At 37.2% G+C, this 21,295-nt stretch overlaps 1 protein-coding gene across 3 annotated transcripts in view; it reads left to right on the forward strand.

Moving 5' to 3' along the window:
• The first annotated feature begins 9,689 nt into the window (after nucleotides 1-9,689).
• LOC145237442 (vinculin-like) overlaps nucleotides 9,690-21,295 on the forward strand; it is a 35,491-nt gene continuing 23,885 nt past the window's right edge. The window contains exons 1-6 of one of the 3 annotated variants that reach the window (XM_080100300.1): nucleotides 9,690-9,848; nucleotides 12,696-12,803; nucleotides 12,896-12,966; nucleotides 13,423-13,573; nucleotides 16,335-16,443; nucleotides 18,077-18,199. In XM_080100300.1, coding sequence (XP_079956426.1) covers nucleotides 9,792-9,848; nucleotides 12,696-12,803; nucleotides 12,896-12,966; nucleotides 13,423-13,573; nucleotides 16,335-16,443; nucleotides 18,077-18,199 — 619 coding nt within the window. In that variant the 5' untranslated portion in view covers nucleotides 9,690-9,791. Of the gene's footprint in view, nucleotides 9,849-12,695; nucleotides 12,804-12,895; nucleotides 12,967-13,422; nucleotides 13,574-14,466; nucleotides 14,529-16,334; nucleotides 16,444-18,076; nucleotides 18,200-21,295 lie in introns of those variants that run through there. The other 2 variants (XM_080100298.1, XM_080100299.1) reach the window with 2 other exon arrangements.

Raw genomic sequence — 21,295 nt, forward strand, 5'->3', positions numbered from 1 at the left:
GCGAATGCAGGGCGTGACCGCTTTAAATATGATTTTTGCGCAGTCAACCAATGGTATACAAGCTCCAGATGTTAAACGGTTTAAGATAAACACAAACGGTTTTCACAGGTCAACTCTAAAATGAATCCAGTAAAGGCATACAAAATATCGTTTAAATCTGATCATAACCTCGTAAATGAGAGGCGTGGCATCATAAGCGAATGCAGGGCGTGACCGCTTTAATAATGATTTTTGCGCTGTCGAATTATGTAGCCTATAAAAGCTCCAGATGTTAAACGGTTAAAGATAAACACAAACGGTTTTCACATGTCAACTCTAAAATACATCCAGTAAAGGCATACAAAATGTCGTTTGAATCTGATCATAACCTCGTAAATGAGAGGCGTGCATCATAAGCGAACGCAGGGCATGACCGCTTTAAATATGATTTTTGGGCAGTCAACCAAGTGGTATACAAGCTCCAGATGTTAAACGGTTAAAGATAAACACAAACGGTTTTCACAGGTCAACTCTAAAATACATTCAGTAAAGGCATACAAAATATCGTTTAAATCTGATCATAACCTCGTAAATGAGAGGCGTGCATCATAAGCGAACGCAGGGCATGACCGCTTCAAAAATGATTTTTGGGCAGTCGACCAATGCAGCCTATACAAGCTCCAGATTTTAAACGGTTTAAGATGAACACAAACGGTTTTCACAGGTCAACTCTAAAATACATCCAGTAAAGGCATACAAAATGTCGTTTAAATCTTTAACGATAGCGTTTACTGGATGTTGTTTAGAGTTGGCGTGTAAAAACCGTTTCCATACACAGACGAATCCGGTTAATCGCATCATCGATTTGCCACGGGTATTTGATGCGATTAACCGGATTATGCGATAATCCGGTTGCTATGTAAACAGTACACGCCGTTAACGAAAGTGCTCATTTTCACTTCCCCAGCTAAAACAAAGTTGCAGTGACGCTCAACTATGGCAACGGGGGCAGTATTTTCTCTCTTTTGTTGCCGAGAATCGAAAAAAGTACTCTCAAGTCAAAACTAGATTTATTACTCTCAGCGCAATGCATGACGTCATGCTTCCTAACTGTCGTGTCTGTGGTGCAATCGCCTAAGTGTGTTGAAGAAACAGTAGAAACGCACGCACACACACACACTCTTAGTTGGCGCGCACGCCACAGTTCTCTTGATTGTGCTTTCTCTTGCAGTAAGGTCGTAGCCAAGGGGCCCAACATTTAAATTTGGGAACTTCCCTATGAAGACGGTTTATGACGTTTTAGTCTTGTTTTGGGTAGTTTCCCATATACATGTGCCAGGCGTCTCGCTTCATATACACGTAAAATGGCCTGTTGTTTCTAACCTATTTCGTTTTCTAGTTCAAACCAACGTGTTAAGCGGCAAAGTGCTAGGTGCATATTTGTAAGCAAGCCCAAACCCGTACACGACCGAAACCTAGTCAAACTTACAACTTTGGCACATTCTACAGCGCAAGGGCGCTAAGGCGAGCTGCATCATCAGTTTCTATTATAACCCGTTATACAATTGACAAAAAGAATAATTGATTTTAGCAAAACTTTAAAGACTCAGATTGTGGCGCTACTTTCTAGCAAAACTACAGCTGCAAGACTAGCGTGACTGTCACGTGATCAACGTGTGATCGTTGCTTCAAAAATTTAAAGCAGCAACAAGTACTAGAGGAGTAAATTTTTTAATCGGTGTTCTTCCTGATAAGTTGCGCAAGGTCACGAATAGAAGACATAAAATATGTCAGTCGTTGGCACGTTACCAATTACGTGAATCTAAACAACATCGTGTGATTACTTGCGATCTAACATTTTTTACAACCATTACGTGTTTGGCGGGTCATGAACAATATAACAGAAAACATTTTTAAACATTTGTTTTACATTTAACATTGTTTAAATTTCAATACAGTTTAACACTTCGAATTTGGTGCAGTTCGCACTTAATAAGAAATTACAATCAGCGTCTTTGCCGGAACACCAGTTTCGTAATTTTGACACGTTGAACTCTTCATTTAAATTTTAAACGCCAGTTATATCACTATTGGCGATTAGATAAGCCAATAAAAAAAGGATCAATGTGCACGGCTTTGAGATAACGACTCCTTGTTATCGCACAGCGTTACACTGAACGCCGTTTTAATCTCCTAATGACTTTTCCAAAATATTTTATAATCGAGACGTGTCATTTTCAACGTTGAAATTAGATGCGTTATTTGGTGTAGAATGCAAGCATGCATCCACGTCTTATCGTGTACATTACCTCCGGAGGATTTTACTATCATATCGTCGTTTTTTATCAATCCGGTTAATCGCATATTTCGTTGAAAATCGATGCGAATATCCGGTTTATGCGATTAACCGGACGATTTTCTTAACAAACGATGGGTGACGGTTTGGGATTTTTAATTGTGATGCAATTAAACGGATTATGCGATTAGCCGGATTCGTCTGTACCTCAAGCCGTTAGTGGTCTCAAACACGTTAAAGCCTGTACTAATGAAAATGATGAAACACCAAATGCACAGTGAGGACAACACTTTATTGATGGAAAAAGCACCTTATGAACCCAATTTCCACACTTCAACATTTTCAAGTTGAGCCCCATAGTTATATGAAAGTAGAAATAAATGGGAAGAGAATAAATAATTACATTCACAGCAATTGGTTGATTGGTCAGTTAAAACCTGCATTTACAAGTACATAGTACATACTAAACAAGGATCTTTAAGTAAACAGACTAAAATAAAACAAAAAGGTGAAACAATATTGTAAAGCTGAAAATGTAATGATTTGCTGAATTATCAAGAAAATTAAACCGGATATCATGTGAAAATGAGGTTGAACCACACAATTGTTACAACATGCTATCATGCAGACTACTGGTCAAAACTAGAGGTTCTCAATTTATGTCTGATGAATCACTTTTACTGTCCGATTCTACATCAGAGTGCAAAACATTCTCAGAATTTACGTGAGACCATAATCACCATGGAGGTAAAATAATATCAACGCCTACAAATGTTTGAATACAAATTCTTAATTTGGGTATAAGAACTAATGAATAAACTTGCAGGCAGGGAGAACAGTGGAAAGGAAATAACACATATTCCGATTTGATTTATGTAAAACTAAAGTATGTGGTGCATATCTCGACATACAATTTTCTCCTGTGAGGCAAGTAACAGGTTGTATACATCAATGATTTTGCTGACACTCAAGCTTTAAGCATTTTTCCAGATGGTGAACTGCAATAAAAAATAAAGATAAAGTGTATGCTCATTTGACTTGACAATATGGGTTAAACAAAAGAGGCTTGAGTTTAGTCTCCAATAAGCAGTCTAAGCATGGGCGGATCTAGACGGGGGTGTTTGGTGTTTTGACACCCCCCTCGGAAATTTACCGGGCTCCCATTTTGAAAAAAAAGTGCGTAAATTAAATACGCTAAACGTTCCGTTGACCGCTGCGTGAGTACAAGGAGTCCTTATCTCAAAGCCGTGCGCCTTCATCGTATTGTATTGGCTCATCTAATAGTCTATTGTGACGTAACAAGGGTTAAAATTTGTGATGCACCGAACCCGCCTAAAAAAGTTCGGGCCGAAACCGAATATTCGGCCATGAGGCCGAATAATTTCGGCCGAATCAGGCCGAACCTAAAATCCCCGTTTCTTTGGATGTTTTCAACAGAACCTTGTGTTGTTGATGCGAGTGAACTCAATTTTGACAAACTAAAATCACTTTTACAATGCGTAAGCTTTGCTAAACATATAATATTTTTCAGACAACGTGGCTAGTGTTTTATAGATACAACAAATAGTTAATTTATTATGTTTCGTATGAGCGTAAATAAAATTTAAGGCCTCAATTCCATGCAATAAAAAAGTTCGGTTTCGGCCGAATTTTCAAAAAAGTTCGGGCCGAAACCGAAACATCGGAAAACAGCGGATTCGGCCGAAATGTTTCGGCCAACCGAAACTTCGGTGCATCACTAGTTAAAATGAATAGTTTATTGCGCTGACAATACAAAAGTGATTATCCGCCAAGGACGCTGAAGTAAAAAGTGCTGACTGCACTAAATGTAATGTATTAAACTGTTTTCGCATTTAAACGATGTTAAATCCGACTAAAATGTCCAATGCTAAATTGTTTATGACCTACCAAACACGTAATTGTTTGTCACAAATATTCAATGGATAAAAATCGAACCATGTTGTTAAGGTACATGTAATTGGTAACTTGCGAATGCTTGGCATTTTTTATGCCTTGCGTAGTAACCGGTTTTATTGCATTCGCAACGTTGCGCAACCTATAAGGTTACCCTTCGATTCAAAAAGGCGTTCAGTCCTTTTAAAGTTTTTTTTAAGTAACTAATGTATTTTGATTACCTGGCAGTCACGTTTATGCAGTTTTGTTGAGTAAGCTAGATAGCAGAGCCAAGAGCGATAATTGGAAATTTTAATGATTTCGCTAAAATCTATAGTTTTTTTGTTTATTAGATAACTGGTAATAAAAGATTCCGCTCGCCTTTGCGTGCCAAAGTTGCGAGTTAGGTTGAGGTCTTGTACTTTCTGGTTCGGACCTGCTTGCAATTCTGGACAAAGCACACTGTCTGCCACTTAACGCATCGTTTTGAACTAGTAGACGATTTGCAACGAAACAACCACTTTCCGTTTGACGTTAAATTAAGTATTTAGCTTTGGCGTGAGGCGTATTGTGGTATAAACGCGTTGATTTTTTTTAGCACGCATCAGAACAGAGCGATTTCGAAGGTGCATCGGGGTAATAGTACTCAGGTCTCAAACCGTGGAGACGATTAAACAGCAAATGGTGCGTCCATGATAATAAAACAGCTTTTCCCCAACCCCAAGTCTCTGTTACGCATTATAGGCACTCCGTAGTTACAAAAGCCTTGCGACCGCAGCTTGTTTGGTGCGTGAGTGACGTCAAGGTTGTGACGTTTTTGGAAAGGGGAATACCCAACTCGTCAGTACCGCATTAGGGAATTTTCCAAATAATTGTTGGACACCCCCCTTAATTTTTTTCTAGATCCGCCCCTGAGTCTAAGTGTTATAAAACAGAGTTAATATTCAATATTGGGGTTTTTTAACTGTGCTAAAAAAATTTTTATTATCACAGCAAAAATAATATTTGCCAATAAAAAACAAATTTAATGCCCCACTGCCATTACCGATAAAACCGTCCGCAATCGGGCTGTGTTATAACACAGGTTCTAAAGATTCTAATCCCGCCCGATAAGAAACGCATTATTCTGCGTAACACAGCCGATTTTAATCGGGGACTTCCAGACGGATCGGGTGGCCCACCACATGTTTGCTTTTTGCAGAAACTGATGATGCCTGTTTATTTAAGACGAACGGTATTGTTAAACACGAGAGACTGCGTGCTATTGAAAACGGTGTCAAAGGTCATTAAACGGTCGGTCGTCAACTGCACCGTGAGAAGTTACTACAGGTCAATGGTACTCGTTTTGCGAAACACATTTAAGTGAAAAACATTTTGTCATGTATACTTTAGTAGCAAATGGCTTTTTAACTTATAGTGTCTGAATTAGTTAAGGCATTCTAGGAAAATTTATGTTTAAAAACTGACCTTGGACGACAATAACAAGATCAAAGGAACAGATTAAATTGAAAGTATTTTATTCGTTCTTTTTTTGTTTTTTTGTGTAATTATATGACAATAATGATGCAAAAAGATTACGGACATTTAAAAAAAAAAAACTTGGTTTAATGCTTTCTGATAATTTGTCCTTAAGAATCTAAAAATAACCGCGACATTTGTTTACCGCAAATCCGCACAAACACCGGGTGGGGACCCATTTGTTTTTGTTACCATGTAGGCCAGGGGTGGGGAACCTACTTAGTACTGCGGGCCGCATGAATTGCACAACATTTCGGGCGGGCCATTTTTTTTAATTCCGTATCAAATACCCAAAGCACTCAAGTGGCTTGATATTTCAACGCTCCTGATCATATTTTTATTTGCTGCTACATTTGCAACAAACAAGGCATACAGGTTTGTCACTCATTTCCATAAAAAATAAGAGTTTGCAATTTGTTCAGTAAGCTAGCTCTAAAATCAATTTAAAACTAACACCACATGGCAAATAAATTGTTACTGCAAAGAGAGACACTCGAGTGGCTGTTACGTCACAAATATAGGACGTGGTTGAATGTGTGTCATTTTGTTCAGGAAAGTTTGACGTCATAATGCTCAAAAGGGAGATATTAAATATAAATCAGCGATAATGTGGAAGTCATTCAAGGAACTATACCTGTATATCAAAATTTTATTCTTTAGATTAGATCCTATTTTTTTATACTTTAACAAAATTGTGACGCGGGCCACATTAAAAAGGGAAGCGGGCCGCAGGTTCCCCACCCCCGATTGTAGGCTATAGTAAATAAATAGGAGGTAAATAGGATAAGGAATATGTAAAATTGAAGTATGTTAGAAAGTCTCCTTTCTGTAGTTATTATTGGTGTCAGTTCATCTGTGCTGACCGCATGAAAGTGCTGATTGAACTGGAAACTAGATAACTAACGGTCGTGTGCTTTTCTTTGTGCGAATTTCTTGTATTGCGTAACTTTAAACAGTGCCATAACTGTTGCAGTGGGAAAGATTTAAACGGAACTGTGGTCTGTGACATGTGTAAGAGATTTCACATGGCTGCATCGCACGCCGGTATGTTTTGTTGCTACAGCCTGTAGTCTCGAAGCTGGCATTTGACTGATTGTGAACTATGATTTTACAGTACTTAGTCATCCCCTGATTTGTCAGCTGTCTATAAACTATGAAGGCTTGGACTGATCAATGTTTGGTGCCTAATTTCTTTACTGTGTCGTTTGTCAGACGAGTGTTTGGTGTCGCTGTGTTCCGATTTTCAATTGTGTCGTTTTGTTTGCAGAAAACCGCGTTGCTATAGCATCACGAGCCAGATCTGTCCTACAGTCAGATCTGTCCTACGGTCAAATAGATTTACTGGTTTTAATTACTGTTATAAGTTATAACACAACTGTTCGGCCAGTAGTAGTCACCATGGGTAGGAGGGAAATAAAGCAAGTTTACACTACAACGGGCACCATGACTGCAAGACTGTTTTTGCCAAAAAACGTGTGCAATGCGAATGAAAGTGATAATTTTGATTTATCTGTTACAGTCAATCAAAGTGTGCTTGCGTAGGCTGCCACCTAAACAGGTTTCCAAACGCGTACCACATCAAAGTTTTGAGCTATAATTTGATAAATTCAACGTTAGTTGTAGTAGCAAGCAAGGCTATATTCACCATTATTTTACTTGTGGTACAAAAAGTAATTAGATAAAGTACAAAAATTGTTTAGTCTATTTGACCAACCCTTGGGAGTTTGCAACCAACATTCAGAAATCACTCACGAAATGTTTTAAATTTGAAAACTATATGACAACTCAAAATAAAATTTCAATATATGGGCCAACAAGGAGTAATACTTGATGGCTTCTTTGATCTGTTAAATATATGTTCGATGGGAAGTATTAAAAGCATTAAAGGAGCATCCACGTTGATTTGTTTTTAATTGATGTTTTGCGTTTACGATTTGATTTTAAATTGTGGTGTAATTTTCCCTTGTGTTTTGACTTTGTAGTAAGTTATTTTGATATTTGTGTGCAATAACGTTTTCATTTTGTTTTGACTTTGATATGTGTTTTTCACTTGTATAAAAGTATCAAGCCAATAATGACAAGTAAGCCGCAGGCACAGAAAAAAACATACTTCTTTTATTACTATATTTTTTACTTTTGGAATCAGGCTTGCTATTTTCCGCATCCAGCCCGCGAGCAACTTCTGCACGGCCCGCGACAGCATAAAAAAATCGTATTTTTCTTTTGATCGGAAGGATGCAATGTAGTGTTGCAAATGAAAAGAAATTTGGCCGATTTATGCGGTGCAACGTTAGGTTAAAGAAGGAAATGCGCGATCTGACTCCAAAAATAAAGAACTCTGACGATACCTGACTAATTACAACTAGAACGTAAGACAAGGTTTATTAAACAAAATATATATAAAACTACAACAAACGTAAAGTATAACGTTGGCGATAACTTTGTCTAAAGTAAGTAAGTAAGTGAGTGTCTCTTTTATTGGATTAGCAAACGCAAATATATAGTAAGCGACAACGTGGTATTGTAACTCGGGGCAAAGGTAGTGTCGTTCCGAAACAAAGGAATTGATTATCATACACGGAAGGCGGCTACAAGAAACGTTTTTACGATTTTTTTTTACGATAAGTGCTAGGGCGTGTAGTTTTAGAAAACGCGACATCTAAGGCCGCTAGACGTTAAAGTAAATACAAAATTGCCTTGACGTGTCAGATGTGCCGCTAAAATAAAAATACACAAAAATATAAAATACGCATTGCTACAGTAGCCTAGATTGATCTACATTATGTAGGCTAGGCGTTAAATACCATTTATGTGGCAAAGAGTATTTCAATTGAACGCTAGTTATTAGATTATTACTAGTTAGCCTATAGCCTAGTGTGTTTGTGGGCTTGTCGTGGGCGTGATTGTTATAGTATTAGTATCCGAAGCAAACCTGTTTGAGGCAGGGCTGCCACTCGATATTTTATAGCTAGATCTAGAATAGATCCTTTTGGTTAAGCCTAGATGTAAAATGTGGGATCTATAGAAGATGGCTATAAAATCTAGATAGTTTTTTTAACGTTTGTAAAGCCAATATGAACAGTTCAAACCTACAAACGTTCCACCCATAACCACAAAAGCCTCAACGTTATAATGTTATAATGAAAAAAAGGAAAAAATAACCTCATCTAATATAGAGCAATTAATTTTAAAAACCTTCATGTGTGTTGTTGTTTGGCTAAAATATTACATTAAATTGGATTATTTTATGTTTGGATATATTTTTTCGATGTTTTGTTTTTTTAATCTAGATGATTCTAGATGTGTTTTTAGGTAGATTATTTCATTGAAACAAAAGTGGCGCAGCCCTGGTTTGAGGTTAAAGTTGGAGGAAGCAAGTATACTGCAATTTACTTGATATTGTACATGTTCACATCGAACAAATACGAGTTAAATTTGAGTCTGCCTTTACGCTTATGTTCTTGCACGACCATCGTCCCGCGCCCGCAATATCACTACTTTTTGGCCCGCGCATGTGAAAAGGTTGCCCAAAACAACGACCAGTACCACTTCGCCATGTGCCAGTTGCTTGCCCAGTGTAGCCTATTCATTTGCAGGATGGTGCTGCAAATTAGTGTATATGGATGTGCGACTGTAACATATGTCTGAAATCGGAACAGCAGTAGGGTGGCTACTGACTATAGCTATGTTTGGAATTCAAAGTTAGTCGTGCGTTTAAGAATCGCGGTCACGTGACACCGGAAGATATATTTTTCCAAATATGGTGTCGGGTTTTAGTCAAGAGTCTGAGTGGCTGAATCGCAGAAATGAAAGCAACTCTTGTGAAGTGATTTGCACTTTTCCTTTGCCTCGTTTTCCAGTACACATCAAAATAGGAAAGAAAAAAAAAATTACATCTTTTTTGTGGTGAAAGCTAAGTCGGGGAAATGGTTTGACAGACTATTAGTTGGTACTTCGTTATTTTGTTTACATTTCCATTTCCTCAAAAGCGATTGTGTTACAAATGTTATAAACACTGGATTAAATTATTTTTTAGATCATTGTTTATGTATATATCTTAAGTGTTGTTTGTGAACAAGTGTTCAAACTTTTTGAGTGCATAAATATGCCTGTTTTTCATACAAAAACTATTGAACAAATACTTGAACCTGTTGCAAATCAGGTAAGTGTTAAATTGCCTTTGTGTTGTTGTGTTTCATTGCAGTGGTTATGATAATACTAAACAACCTTTTTACTTTACTTTTGTGTCAGTGCCTCAGTGCCTTCTTTTTGGGAGAGGTTTGACCTGTTAAATTAAAAATAAATTTCAATAACTTTTTTTTGTATTGTTGAGATACCAATACTTGCAAAGTGAATAGACACAACTTATAATAATTGCCTTTGTGAATATACATACATGTTTTCACTATGGTGCGCCCAAATGTTTTTGCACTCATATCTTACACAATGAGGCCAACACAATCACACATCCAAAGCTAACAGAAGATAATTACTGAAGCAAATATGTTTCCTAAAAACACACTTTGTGCAGATTGTGCAACTGTGATGAAAAAAATGGTCAATTATTTCACTACACAATTAACGAAACGGGGATTGTTTGGGCATAATTTTAACTCAATTTAGAACCATTGCCATACAAAGTGATCCTGCAAAACTAGATAAAATGTGTTCTGTATGTTGTTGTGCCAATATAGTTTCGCAAGGAGTAAATTAACGTTTAGTGCCTAATACAGGGGTGCAAATTTTTTTTCGGAGTTTGGTAGCACGCCGTAATTTTTAGTAGCGCATGATTTTTAGCCTCATCTACATCAACAGTGTTGGGCCTAATAACAAGTACATATACGCCCCTAATTGTTTTAACTGGAGACCACTGAGGCAAATCTGAGCTTTGTTTAGATGCAGTTTATTTTTCTAAAACCCTTTCACAACTGCCAAATAAACTTGAAAAACCCAAACAATTGGCATCAGCTTGGACAGGAGTACACAACCATGGTGCTGTTAATAGCCGCATCACAAGTTCTTGTTTCACTTAAGCCTGCCAACTGTTTAAAAAAATGTTTTTTTACAAATTACTTACTGATTTAAAGAATTTTGATTTATCTCATAATATTCCATTTACTAGTGGTGTCTAAAAGTCCAGATTGATTTCTAACTTAATCCATGGATTGAGTTAACAATTTGTTTTACTTGTCTATGATGTCATTATCTATATTGCTTGGTTGTGTGCTGACTGTATATTTAGCAAGTTTAAATCAACTCCTGACCACCAGCACTTATATTTAAATGTAAATTTTCACGGCTGGACCAGCTCATCTCGAAGGTCGTAGGTTGTGCACTCCTGTGCTCACATACCATCAGGGCAAAGCATAACCTGTTGTCAAGAGTGTTTTTTCCAGAAATTTGAAACGAATTTCGCGGGTTGGAATACCACAGTGCCTTGCTTTGTGGGAATGTTTGGTGACGGGCTAAATCGATATGCTGTGAATAATCAATTTCATATCACACGCCAAATGCGTCAGCACAGACATGCGTCGGCTCGTTTGTTGTGGAATACGTGTTGAGTTCTGTTAACGTAGCATTTACTGGATAAAACACAAGTGTATGTTAAACAAACGTAAAAACGATTAAGGCGAACAATTGTACCCGGATACGAGAAAGGTACTCTTCAACTTCTCACAGGTTGCCGAAATATAGCGTAGTGTGAATAATCAATTTCAAATCACACGCCAAATGCGTCAGCACAGACATGCGTCGGCTCGTTTGTTGTGGAATACGTGTTGAGTTCTGTTAACGTAGCATTTACTGGATAAAACACAAGTGTATGTTAAACAAACGTAAAAACGATTAAGGCGAACAATTGTACCCGGATACGAGAAAGGTACTCTTCAACTTCTCACAGGTTGCCGAAATATAGCGTAGTGTGAATAATCAATTTCAAATCACACGCCAAATGCGTCAGCACAGACATGCGTCGGCTCGTTTGTTGTGGAATACGTGTTGAGTTCTGTTAACGTAGCATTTACTGGATAAAACACAAGTGTATGTTAAACAAACGTAAAAACGATTAAGGCGAACAATTGTACCCGGATACGAGAAAGGTACTCTTCAACTTCTCACAGGTTGCCGAAATATAGCGTAGTGAGCTACGAATCCGTAAGAAATGTATGTGACGTTTTGTTGAGTGGATTTGCGTTGCAAATCATTTTTGAAACACACGTGACCGATTGCACTATACCCACGACGCTTAGCATGAGTGACGTCACATTCTGCGCCCGAGGTGTGAGAGAGAGTAAATATTCTATCGCGGTTATAAAAGTTTGAAAGTGATTTACTTTTTTTAATTACGACAGTCACTGTGACGTTACGTCAATTGATGTTGCACAATCAGCACTTTGTGCGCAGTTTGCATAGCATTGCGACAGTGCCTCAAAAGTGTGGCAAATTTAAAAGTTTAGAATGCGATCTGCGATCAACCTATTGTGGTCTGCGGGCTGATCCATGTGAATTTATATTGGAAAAGCAATATTAGTAGATTGTTGCCTGATGCCTATTTTTTCGCCAGTTGCACCATTGCTTTATTGTATTAGCACTGCCTGAGTAAATTAGTTCAAAAAATGTAAACCAACTCCAATTAGGTGGCAAGAAATTACAGTCGTGCACGCCGATTTTATAGTTGCGCGGCGCGACCGTATTTTTGCACCCCTGGCCTAATAGAATCTTTTGTTTTGCTGACATACACTCGGCTTGAACAAATGTGTTTCTGTTGGACCGCGATTATCTATGACCAAAATTGGCTAACACATGTTGCATTGCATTACTGACAGAAGTTTCCGGACCCTGTTAATTCTTTACCTATTGTATTTGGACCTTTGTCAAAACTATTTGAGTAGCCATGCTTCAGTAGTTTCACCCTGATATTAAAGTCTTGTGTGACCCACTAAATATTACAGTGACCCACGGTTACTGCCTTAAAGTAAATCATTCACTTAATATACACTAATTTTTTTAGGTATCACAACTGGTCATAATACATGAAGCTGGAGAAGATGGGGCTCCTGTTCCATCGCTGGAAGCTCCTATAAATGCGGTAGAAAGTGCTGTAATGAATTTGGCGAAGGTATAAACATTGTTTGGCTTTTGTAGATGAATATAATAATCACATCAACAATTACATGTATGGTGATATCAAAGCAAGCTCATTTGTTGTAGGTTGGTCGACAGCAAGTTCAATCAAGTAAAGATGAAGTTCTGAAGATGGATACACCCCCTGCAATTGACAAGTAATTTTGTGAGCAATAAATGTTTGCAAAGAATTAAAATAAAAATTAAAGAGGACTTTTTTTCATGGTTTTCATGGAAAGTTTGAAGAGACAGACACACTTCAGTTGCAATATATAAAATAAAGTTACAAAACAGTATAAATGACAAACTGTTTTGGTGCTGCCTATACTGTTGCTTATATTTTAGACTGATATGTCGAAGTAAAATGTGCATGGTATAGTGATTCACCAAAGTTTGGATTGGGTGAAACATGTAGTTTTGGTGATGTTTGGCTTTTGACCCAAACTGATTTGAAAATTTTGCAGAAACTGATTTGAATATTTTGCAGAAACTCATTTTGTTCAAAGCACTCATTATAACTAATATTTTAGGATCTGGTGGATTCAGTCCCAACCTTGATGCATATTTACGAGTAAACTCTTTATTTAGAAGGCTGTGTCTGTATCTATATGTAGAGTTGAACATGCAGCAACCTTATTGAAAAGTGCATCCACTGACCTTGGTCAGGACCCGTACTCTAAATCAGGAAGAGAGAAGCTGATATCAGGAGCCCGTGGAATTTTGCAGGGAACATCTGACTTACTTCTTGTTTTTGATGAAGCAGAGGTAAAAAACTTAACCATCAAGTTATTGTCATTGACCAGCTAGAAAAAAGGCAAAAATATGTTTACATATTTGCTATGAATCAAAAAGACAGTAACTTTGTAAAAACAATGTATTTATTAAGTCCTGATTTGGGCAAATTTGCCATGATGTTAAAACAGGGGTTCTTAAACTTTTGCGGTCGTGCCCCACTTGACACTATACCGCCGACTATATAGCACAGAAAAGTGTTAATTGTGCGCAAACAATTGCCTTATTTTGTTACTTGTGACGTAATATACAAGCATTGCTTGTAAGATGAGACTAACTATACAATTTAACAGATTTTAAATGGATTTTTAGAACGACCATATCTTGGCGCCCATATAAAACTCGCCTCGTGGGCTGGACATCCATTTCACAGTAATGAAGAGTTTACTTTACTTTCCAAACAATAAGTTCGAAATCAGCGCCGACATTATTCTTATGTATTCATTTACAATTGTCTGCAAGTGAAAACTTTGCAGCCAGACTGTGCTGTGCCCCCCTTGCAAACCCCTCATGCCCATCCAACTTTTGCAAAAGTCCTTGAAAAAGTATGGAATTTGGCGCCTGTTTTACCCTGAAAATGCCAGATAGAGATAGGAATTTCAAATTACGTAACGTTTGTATATTTGTTGCAAGTATGGTAAATTGGCTGCATATACCAAGGCCTCTTTACTAGTTTTACTATGGGAAATGCTCGATTTTTTTCGATTAAGGTTATGGAAATTTGTTTTGTTTTTCTTAAAAAGTTTTGAAAAAGTCATGGAATTATGGGTCCCCTTCCTGAAGGGGACACATATTGATTTTACTCAAATTTGTTTTTTGTTTTTTTTCTTTTTATTTCTTTTTTTTTCCTTTCCAAAGTTTGTCCGACCCGTTTTTCCATCAAATGTTCGATGGATTTGGATGAAATTTACACAGATGGTAGATATAGGTATGTAGATGTGCATCCCACTTCGTTTTTGTTGATAACCTCAGTATTTATCCCGCTAGCCACCTAAAATGGGTGGGTCTGTAAACAATGTCGGAATTGGCTGAAATTTGGATAGCTTGTAGAGTATGACATTTATAGGTGTCGAATGTTGTGTTCAACCCTGTCGCCCCAAAATTTACCCCACAAGCCCCCAAAGTGTAAAACGTATTTGTATGTTACTGGGCACCACAAACGAAAAAATTCTGTGGCGCAATAGTCTTACAAGGGCAACCAGTTGTATGTTACTGGTTGGTGGGTTGATTGGTAGACGTTTCTGCGCCATGGCAGTTAGGGGGTTGTTAAAGCCCTATGACGTTAAATGCATCAATGGTTGTTGCTCAAAACACCTCTAGTGGTCGAAATTTTAAACATTGGCAGATTGGGCTGAAATTTTGCAGTACCGTTGATTGAGTCATTGAGGTTTCATATTTTTTTAGTATGTGTGTCGGACCCCATTAGTTACCCCACTAGCCCCCTAAAATGGGTGAGTTTATTAAACAGTGTCGGGATTGGCTAAAATTTAGGTACCATGTGGACTATGCTATATGTAGGTTTCGATTGACGTGTTTTACCTTGTAGCCCCAACATTTACTCAACTAGCTCCCTAAAATAAATGAACTTAAAAAAAACGTCCTAATTATATGAAATTTGCAAAGTGTCTTGAACATACTAAGTCCTCAAATGTTATGTTGTGCCCTGTAGCACCACAACTTAACCAACTAATCCCTAAAATGGGTGACCCTTTTAACAATGTTCGAATTAAATGAAAATTGGACAGCTTGAATTTGCTATTCATTCATAGATGTTTGTGCCTGCAGAAACGACTAAGATTATAAAAGACGATGGCTAATATGGGACCCAATACAAAATAGCATAGGAAATATATTTATGTTTTAAAATAGGTTATAGTGTAAATGCAACAACAAAATCTGCTAAGCCACCCTTCTAGTTTATTAAGGAAAATTGCGCGGGAACCCTGTTTAATGCAATCCAAATACTTCCTAAAATTTTGTTTTGTGGATTCTCACACCCCATGGACAAACATTCTTACTAGTTTGGTTGTTTTTTGTCTGCAAATCAGGAAAGCTTTTGAAAATTACTATGCCAGTTTGAAAAATCATTTAATCGAACAAATATTATATATTTTTTGGACCAAATGTTCATCTGATCTGAACTTTAGAGCTGGTTCAAAGCATTATCAGCCAGACAATGCTCAACAGTGTTCTAACACATAACTTATGATGTTACAAACAGAATTAACTAGTGATGGGACGAGTACAAGGTGTCGAACGATTTCAGTTATATCGATACTCGGTATCGAAATATTTTGTATCAGTTTTCGATACCAACGTGCGAGTACCGAAGGCCGATTTACACTGTAAAAATATGGGCAACTTTACACCAATATTTGCTTCGGACAGCACATAATTGGAAAAAAGTTCTGCTGGTTTACGTATATCTTTTTCAACATCACGTGGAGATTACATTTTTCGGCATGTGCGTGTGCCCCCCGCAGATAAATTAGCCAGTGATATACAACTAAGTAGTCGGTATCGAAGGTGACATGTGGTTAAACATGTGGTACTCGGTATCGGTACTCGCTTCAAAACCTGGTATCACCCCATCACTAGAATTAACCATCATCAAATCACATCAAGTTATCATGAAATTATTATTAATCAATAATGTCAAGCCTTAGTCAAAAAGTAGATGCTCTTATTGTCACAATAACAGGCGATCCAACAATGTTCTTTGCATTTTTTGTAGGTCAGGAGAATTTGTCAAGTGTGCCAGGGTGTCAGGGAATATTTAAAAGTATCTGAGGTTGTCCAGGAAATGGAAAACCTTGTCACTTATGTAAAGAATCTTTCCCCAGGTTAGGCTTCTAAGACATCAAGTGCAATAAACATTATCTAAATACTTGCATGCCATTATTCTGTTTTCTTGTAGAAAATTAAATCATAATTTTTTTTTTTTTTACAATAATTGCAATTGGAAAAAGCTTTGTTATTATGGGTCCCCTTCCCTGAAGGGGACACATATTGATTTTACTCAAAATGTTTGTTTTTTTCCTTTTTTTTTTCTTCTCCCCAAAGTTTGTCCGACTCGTCTTTCCATCAAATCCTTGATGGATTTGGATGAAATTTACACATATGGTAGATGTAGTTATGTAGATGTGCATCCCACTTTGTTTTTGTTGATAACCCCAGTATTTACCCCGCTAGCCTCCTAAAATGGGTATTTTTCCCCGAAGTTTGTCCGAATCGTTTTTCCATCAAATGTTTGATGGATTTGGCTGAAATTTACACAGATGGTAGATGTAGTTAAGTAGATGTGCATCCCACTTTGTTTTTGGTGATAATCCCAGTATTTACCCCGCTAGCCCCCTAAAATGGGTGTTTTCCCCCGAAGTTTGTCTGACTCGTTTTTCCATCAAATGTTTGATGGATTCGGCTGAAATTTACACAGATGGTAGATGTAGTTATGTAGATGTGCATCCCACTTTGTTTTTGTTGATAACCCAGTATTTACCCCGCTAGCCCCCTAAAATGGGTGAGTTTTTAAACAGTGTCAGAATTGGCTGAAATTTGGATTTCTTGTATAGTATGCCATTTATAGGTGTTGATTGTTGTGTTCAACCCTGTAGTCCTAACATTTACCCCACAAGCCCCTAAAGTGTAAAACGTATTTGTATGTTACTGGGCACCACAAACGAAAGATTTCTGTTGCTCAATAGTGTTACAAGGGCAACCCTTTGTATGTTGCTCGTTGGTGGGTTGCTTGGTGGTCGTTTTTGTGCCATGGCAGTTAGGGGCTTGTTATCAACCCTATGACGTCAGAAACATTACGGTTGTTGCTTAAAACACCTCTAGTGGTCAAATTTTAAACATTGGCTGATTGGGCTGAAATTTTGCAGTACTGTTGATTGAGTCATTGTGGTTTTTATATATTTTTTAGTTTGTGTGTCGAACTCAATTAGTTACCCTACTAGCCCCCTAAAATGGGTCAGTTTTTTAAACGTTAAATAGGACATACTTCAAACAATATCTGGGGTGAATCTAATTTTATAGTTTGTATTCTACATAGTATTATTATTTAAGCCCAGTGCCGATCACTGTGTTTTACCTTACAACACCCGACTTTCTCATGGTTATCTCTTGAATTGCATTATTTTCAACTTTGCATGTGTGGGCACCCATGAGTTTTTGCCTGCAGAAACGACTAAGGTTATAAAAGACGATGGCTAATATGGGACCCAATACAAAATAAGCATAGGAAATATATTTATGTTTTAAAATAGGTTATAGTGTATATGCAAGGGCAATATGTGCTAAGCCACCCTTCTAGTTTAGTTTTGTTTTGATCTAAATTTAACAAATTTTATCTTAAATAGCAAATTTTATATTGCTATTTAAGGCCTAGATTTACAAGTCAAATCCTAAAATGCTCACAACATTATAATTTTTTTCCATTAGAAAGTAGCCAAACTAAAGTTCCATTATTTATAGGTATGACCAACATGTCACGGATGGTTAGTCAACGTTCAGAAGAATTAACAAATGTAAATCATGCTGAAAAGCTTGCTTATGAAATCAACAGCCTTAAAACTCAACTTCCAAATCTAATATCAAGTAAGTAGACAGTAATATTTTCAGAAATTTATCTGACATAAACAATTTCTATCAAATGCATAAAAATACTTCACTTCATTGACATTATTCATGCAGCTTGTTTTTGTTGTACTATAAGAGAAAAAATTTTTGTTGTACTATAAGAGACAAAATCCGTCTAACGCGGATTCGTTCCCACGTTTTGGTCAAGAAAGAATGGTTCAAATGGCTTTTTCAAATTTACACACTTAATAGATATTGGTCTAAAGATGGTCCATGTGAATTTTGACCCCGTTTGATCCCTCGGTTCACCCACAGCCCCCAAAAACGTGAAATTTTTAAAACGGCTATGCTTGCTAAACTACTTCATTTAGGAGTTATATGCTTTGTTGTTTGGTGCAATATAAGGTATTTCAAAGAATTTAAATAAAGATTTACCCATTTTCACCGCTTAAACCCCATAATATTCGTTTCTGTCTAACGCTGGTTTGTTAAATGCGTTTGATCAAGAAAGAGTGCTTTAAATTTGTTCAAATTTGCACAGATGTTAGTTATTGTTCAGAATTTGATCCTCCTGAAGTTTGACCCCAAACGACCCGGTGGTTCACCCACAGGCCCCAAAACGAAAAAAATTAAAAACGGCTGTACTGACTAAAGTACATAATCTGAGAGTTTCATGCTTTGTTGGTTGGTGCAATGTAAGCTATTCTAAAGAATTTTGTAACTTTACATTGGATTCACCCATTTTTACCCCTTAAACCCCAAAATAATAAGTTTTAGGCCAGAAATACAAGCCCTAATGTGCTGAAATGTTAAACAATTGTTTGCAGTAGCTTATTCGTTTAGTTTTTGAAAATTTGCCTTAATCGGCCAAATAGTTATGGGTCCCCTTCCCTGAAGGGGACACATATTGATTTTACTCAAATTGTTTTTTTTTCTTTTTTTTTCTTTCATTTTTTTTCTCCCCAAAGTTTGTCCGACTCGTTTTTCCATCAAATGTTTGATGGATTTGGATGAAATATACACAGATGGTAGATGTAGTTATGTAGATGTGCATCCCACTTTGTTTTTGTTGATAACCCTAGTATTTACCCCTCTAGCCCCCTAAAATGGGTATTTTTCCCCTGAAGTTTGTCCGACTCGTTTTTCCATCAAATGTTTGATGGATTTGGCTGAAATTTACACAAATGGTAGATGTAGTTATGTACATGTGCATCCCACTTTGTTTTTGTTGATAACCCCAGTATTTACCCCGCTCGCCCCCTAAAATGGGTGTTTTTACCCCGAAGTTTGTCCGACTCGTTTTTCCATCAAATGTTTGATGGATTTGGCTGAAATTCACACAGATGGTAGATATAGTTATGTAGATGTGCATCCCACTTTGTTTTTGTTGATAACCCCAGTATTTACCCCGTTAGCCCCCTAAAATGAGTATTTTTCCCCTGAAGTTTGTCCGACATGTTTTTCCATCAAATGTTTGATGGATTTGGCTGAAATTTACACAAATGGTAGATGTAGTTATGTCGATGTGCATCCCATTTTGTTTTTGTTGATAACCCCAGTATTTACCCCGCTCGCCCCCTAAAATGGGTGTTTTTACCCCGAAGTTGGTCCGACTCATTTTTCCATCAAATGTTTGATGGATTTGGCTGAAATTTACACAGATGGTAGATATAGTTATGTAGATGTGCATCCCACTTTGTTTTGTTGATAACCCAGTATTTACCCCGCTAGCCCCCTAAAATGAGTGAGTTTTTGTACAGTGTCAGAATTAGCTGAAAATTGGATTTCTTGTATAGTATGCCATTTATAGGTGTCAATTGTTGCGTTCAACCCTGTAGTCCTAACATTTACCCCACAAGCCCCTAAAGTGTAAAACGTATTTGTATGTTACTGGGCACCACAAACGAAAGATTTCTTTTGAGCGATAGTGTTACAAGGGCAACCAGTTGTATGTTGCTCGTTGGTGGGTTGCTTGGTGAACGTTTTTGCGCCATGGCAGTTAGGGGCTTGTTAACAGCCCTATGACGTCAGAAACATTAACAGTTGTTGCTCAAAACACCTCTAGTGGTCGAAATTTTAAACATGGGCTGAAATTTTGCAGTACTATTGATTAAGTCGTTGTGGTTTTTATATATTTTTTAGTATGTGTGTCGAACCCAATTAATTGCCCTACTAGCCCCCTAAAATGGCTCAGTTTTTTAAAACGTTAATTAGGACATACTTCAAAGAATATCTGGAGTGAATCTAATTTTATAGTTTGTATTCTACATAGTATTATTATTTAAGCCCAGTGCCGATCACTGTGTTTTACCTTACAACACCCGACTTTCTCATGGTTATCTCTTGAAGTGCATTTTTTACAACTTTGCGTGTGTGGGGACCCATGAGTTTTTGCCTGCAGAAACGACTAAAGTTAAAAAAGACGATGGCTAATGTGGGACTCAATACAAAATAAGCATGGGAAATATATTTATGTTTTAAAATAGGTTATAGTGTATATGCAAGGGCAATATGTGCTAAGCCACCCTTCTAGTTACTTTTACACCCCATAATATGTGTACACGGTCAGTCAGATAGCAGTCTCAACTCTCAAGGTAGTAATTCACTTGTTTACGATTAAGGCGGGTGAATGCAGCGGGAGTGCTCAGAATTCACTTGTTTATGGTTAAGGCGGGTGAATGCAGCGGGAGTGCTCAGCTTGACGTCCGGATGTACGTTTTACGAGACAGTCGTGTTGGTGATTAGAAATCATCTGGTTTTGCGCAGCTATGCTATGTCGTTTTATTAAGTTATCAAGCACATTTTCAGTTTGGGAAAATTGTGTTTAAAAACTGACCTTGAACGACAATATCAAGGTCAAAGCATGAGATTAAATTGAAAGTATTTTTCCTGTTATTATTCACTGTTTTTTTTTGTAATTATATGACAATAATGATGTAAAAAGAATACGGACAAAACTTTTAAAGTTGGGTTAAGGCTAAAGTTGGTTAAGTTTTTCCTTAAGAATCTCAAAATAACCAGGATGTTTGTTTACCATAAATCCGCACAATCAGACGTGTGGGGACCCATTCGTTTTTGCTTGCAGAAACAATTATATGTGTAGATCAAATGATG

This window comes from Phallusia mammillata, chromosome 7 (assembly GCF_965637545.1).
Source record: "Phallusia mammillata chromosome 7, kaPhaMamm4.hap1.1, whole genome shotgun sequence".
Classification (NCBI taxonomy): domain Eukaryota; kingdom Metazoa; phylum Chordata; class Ascidiacea; order Phlebobranchia; family Ascidiidae; genus Phallusia; species Phallusia mammillata.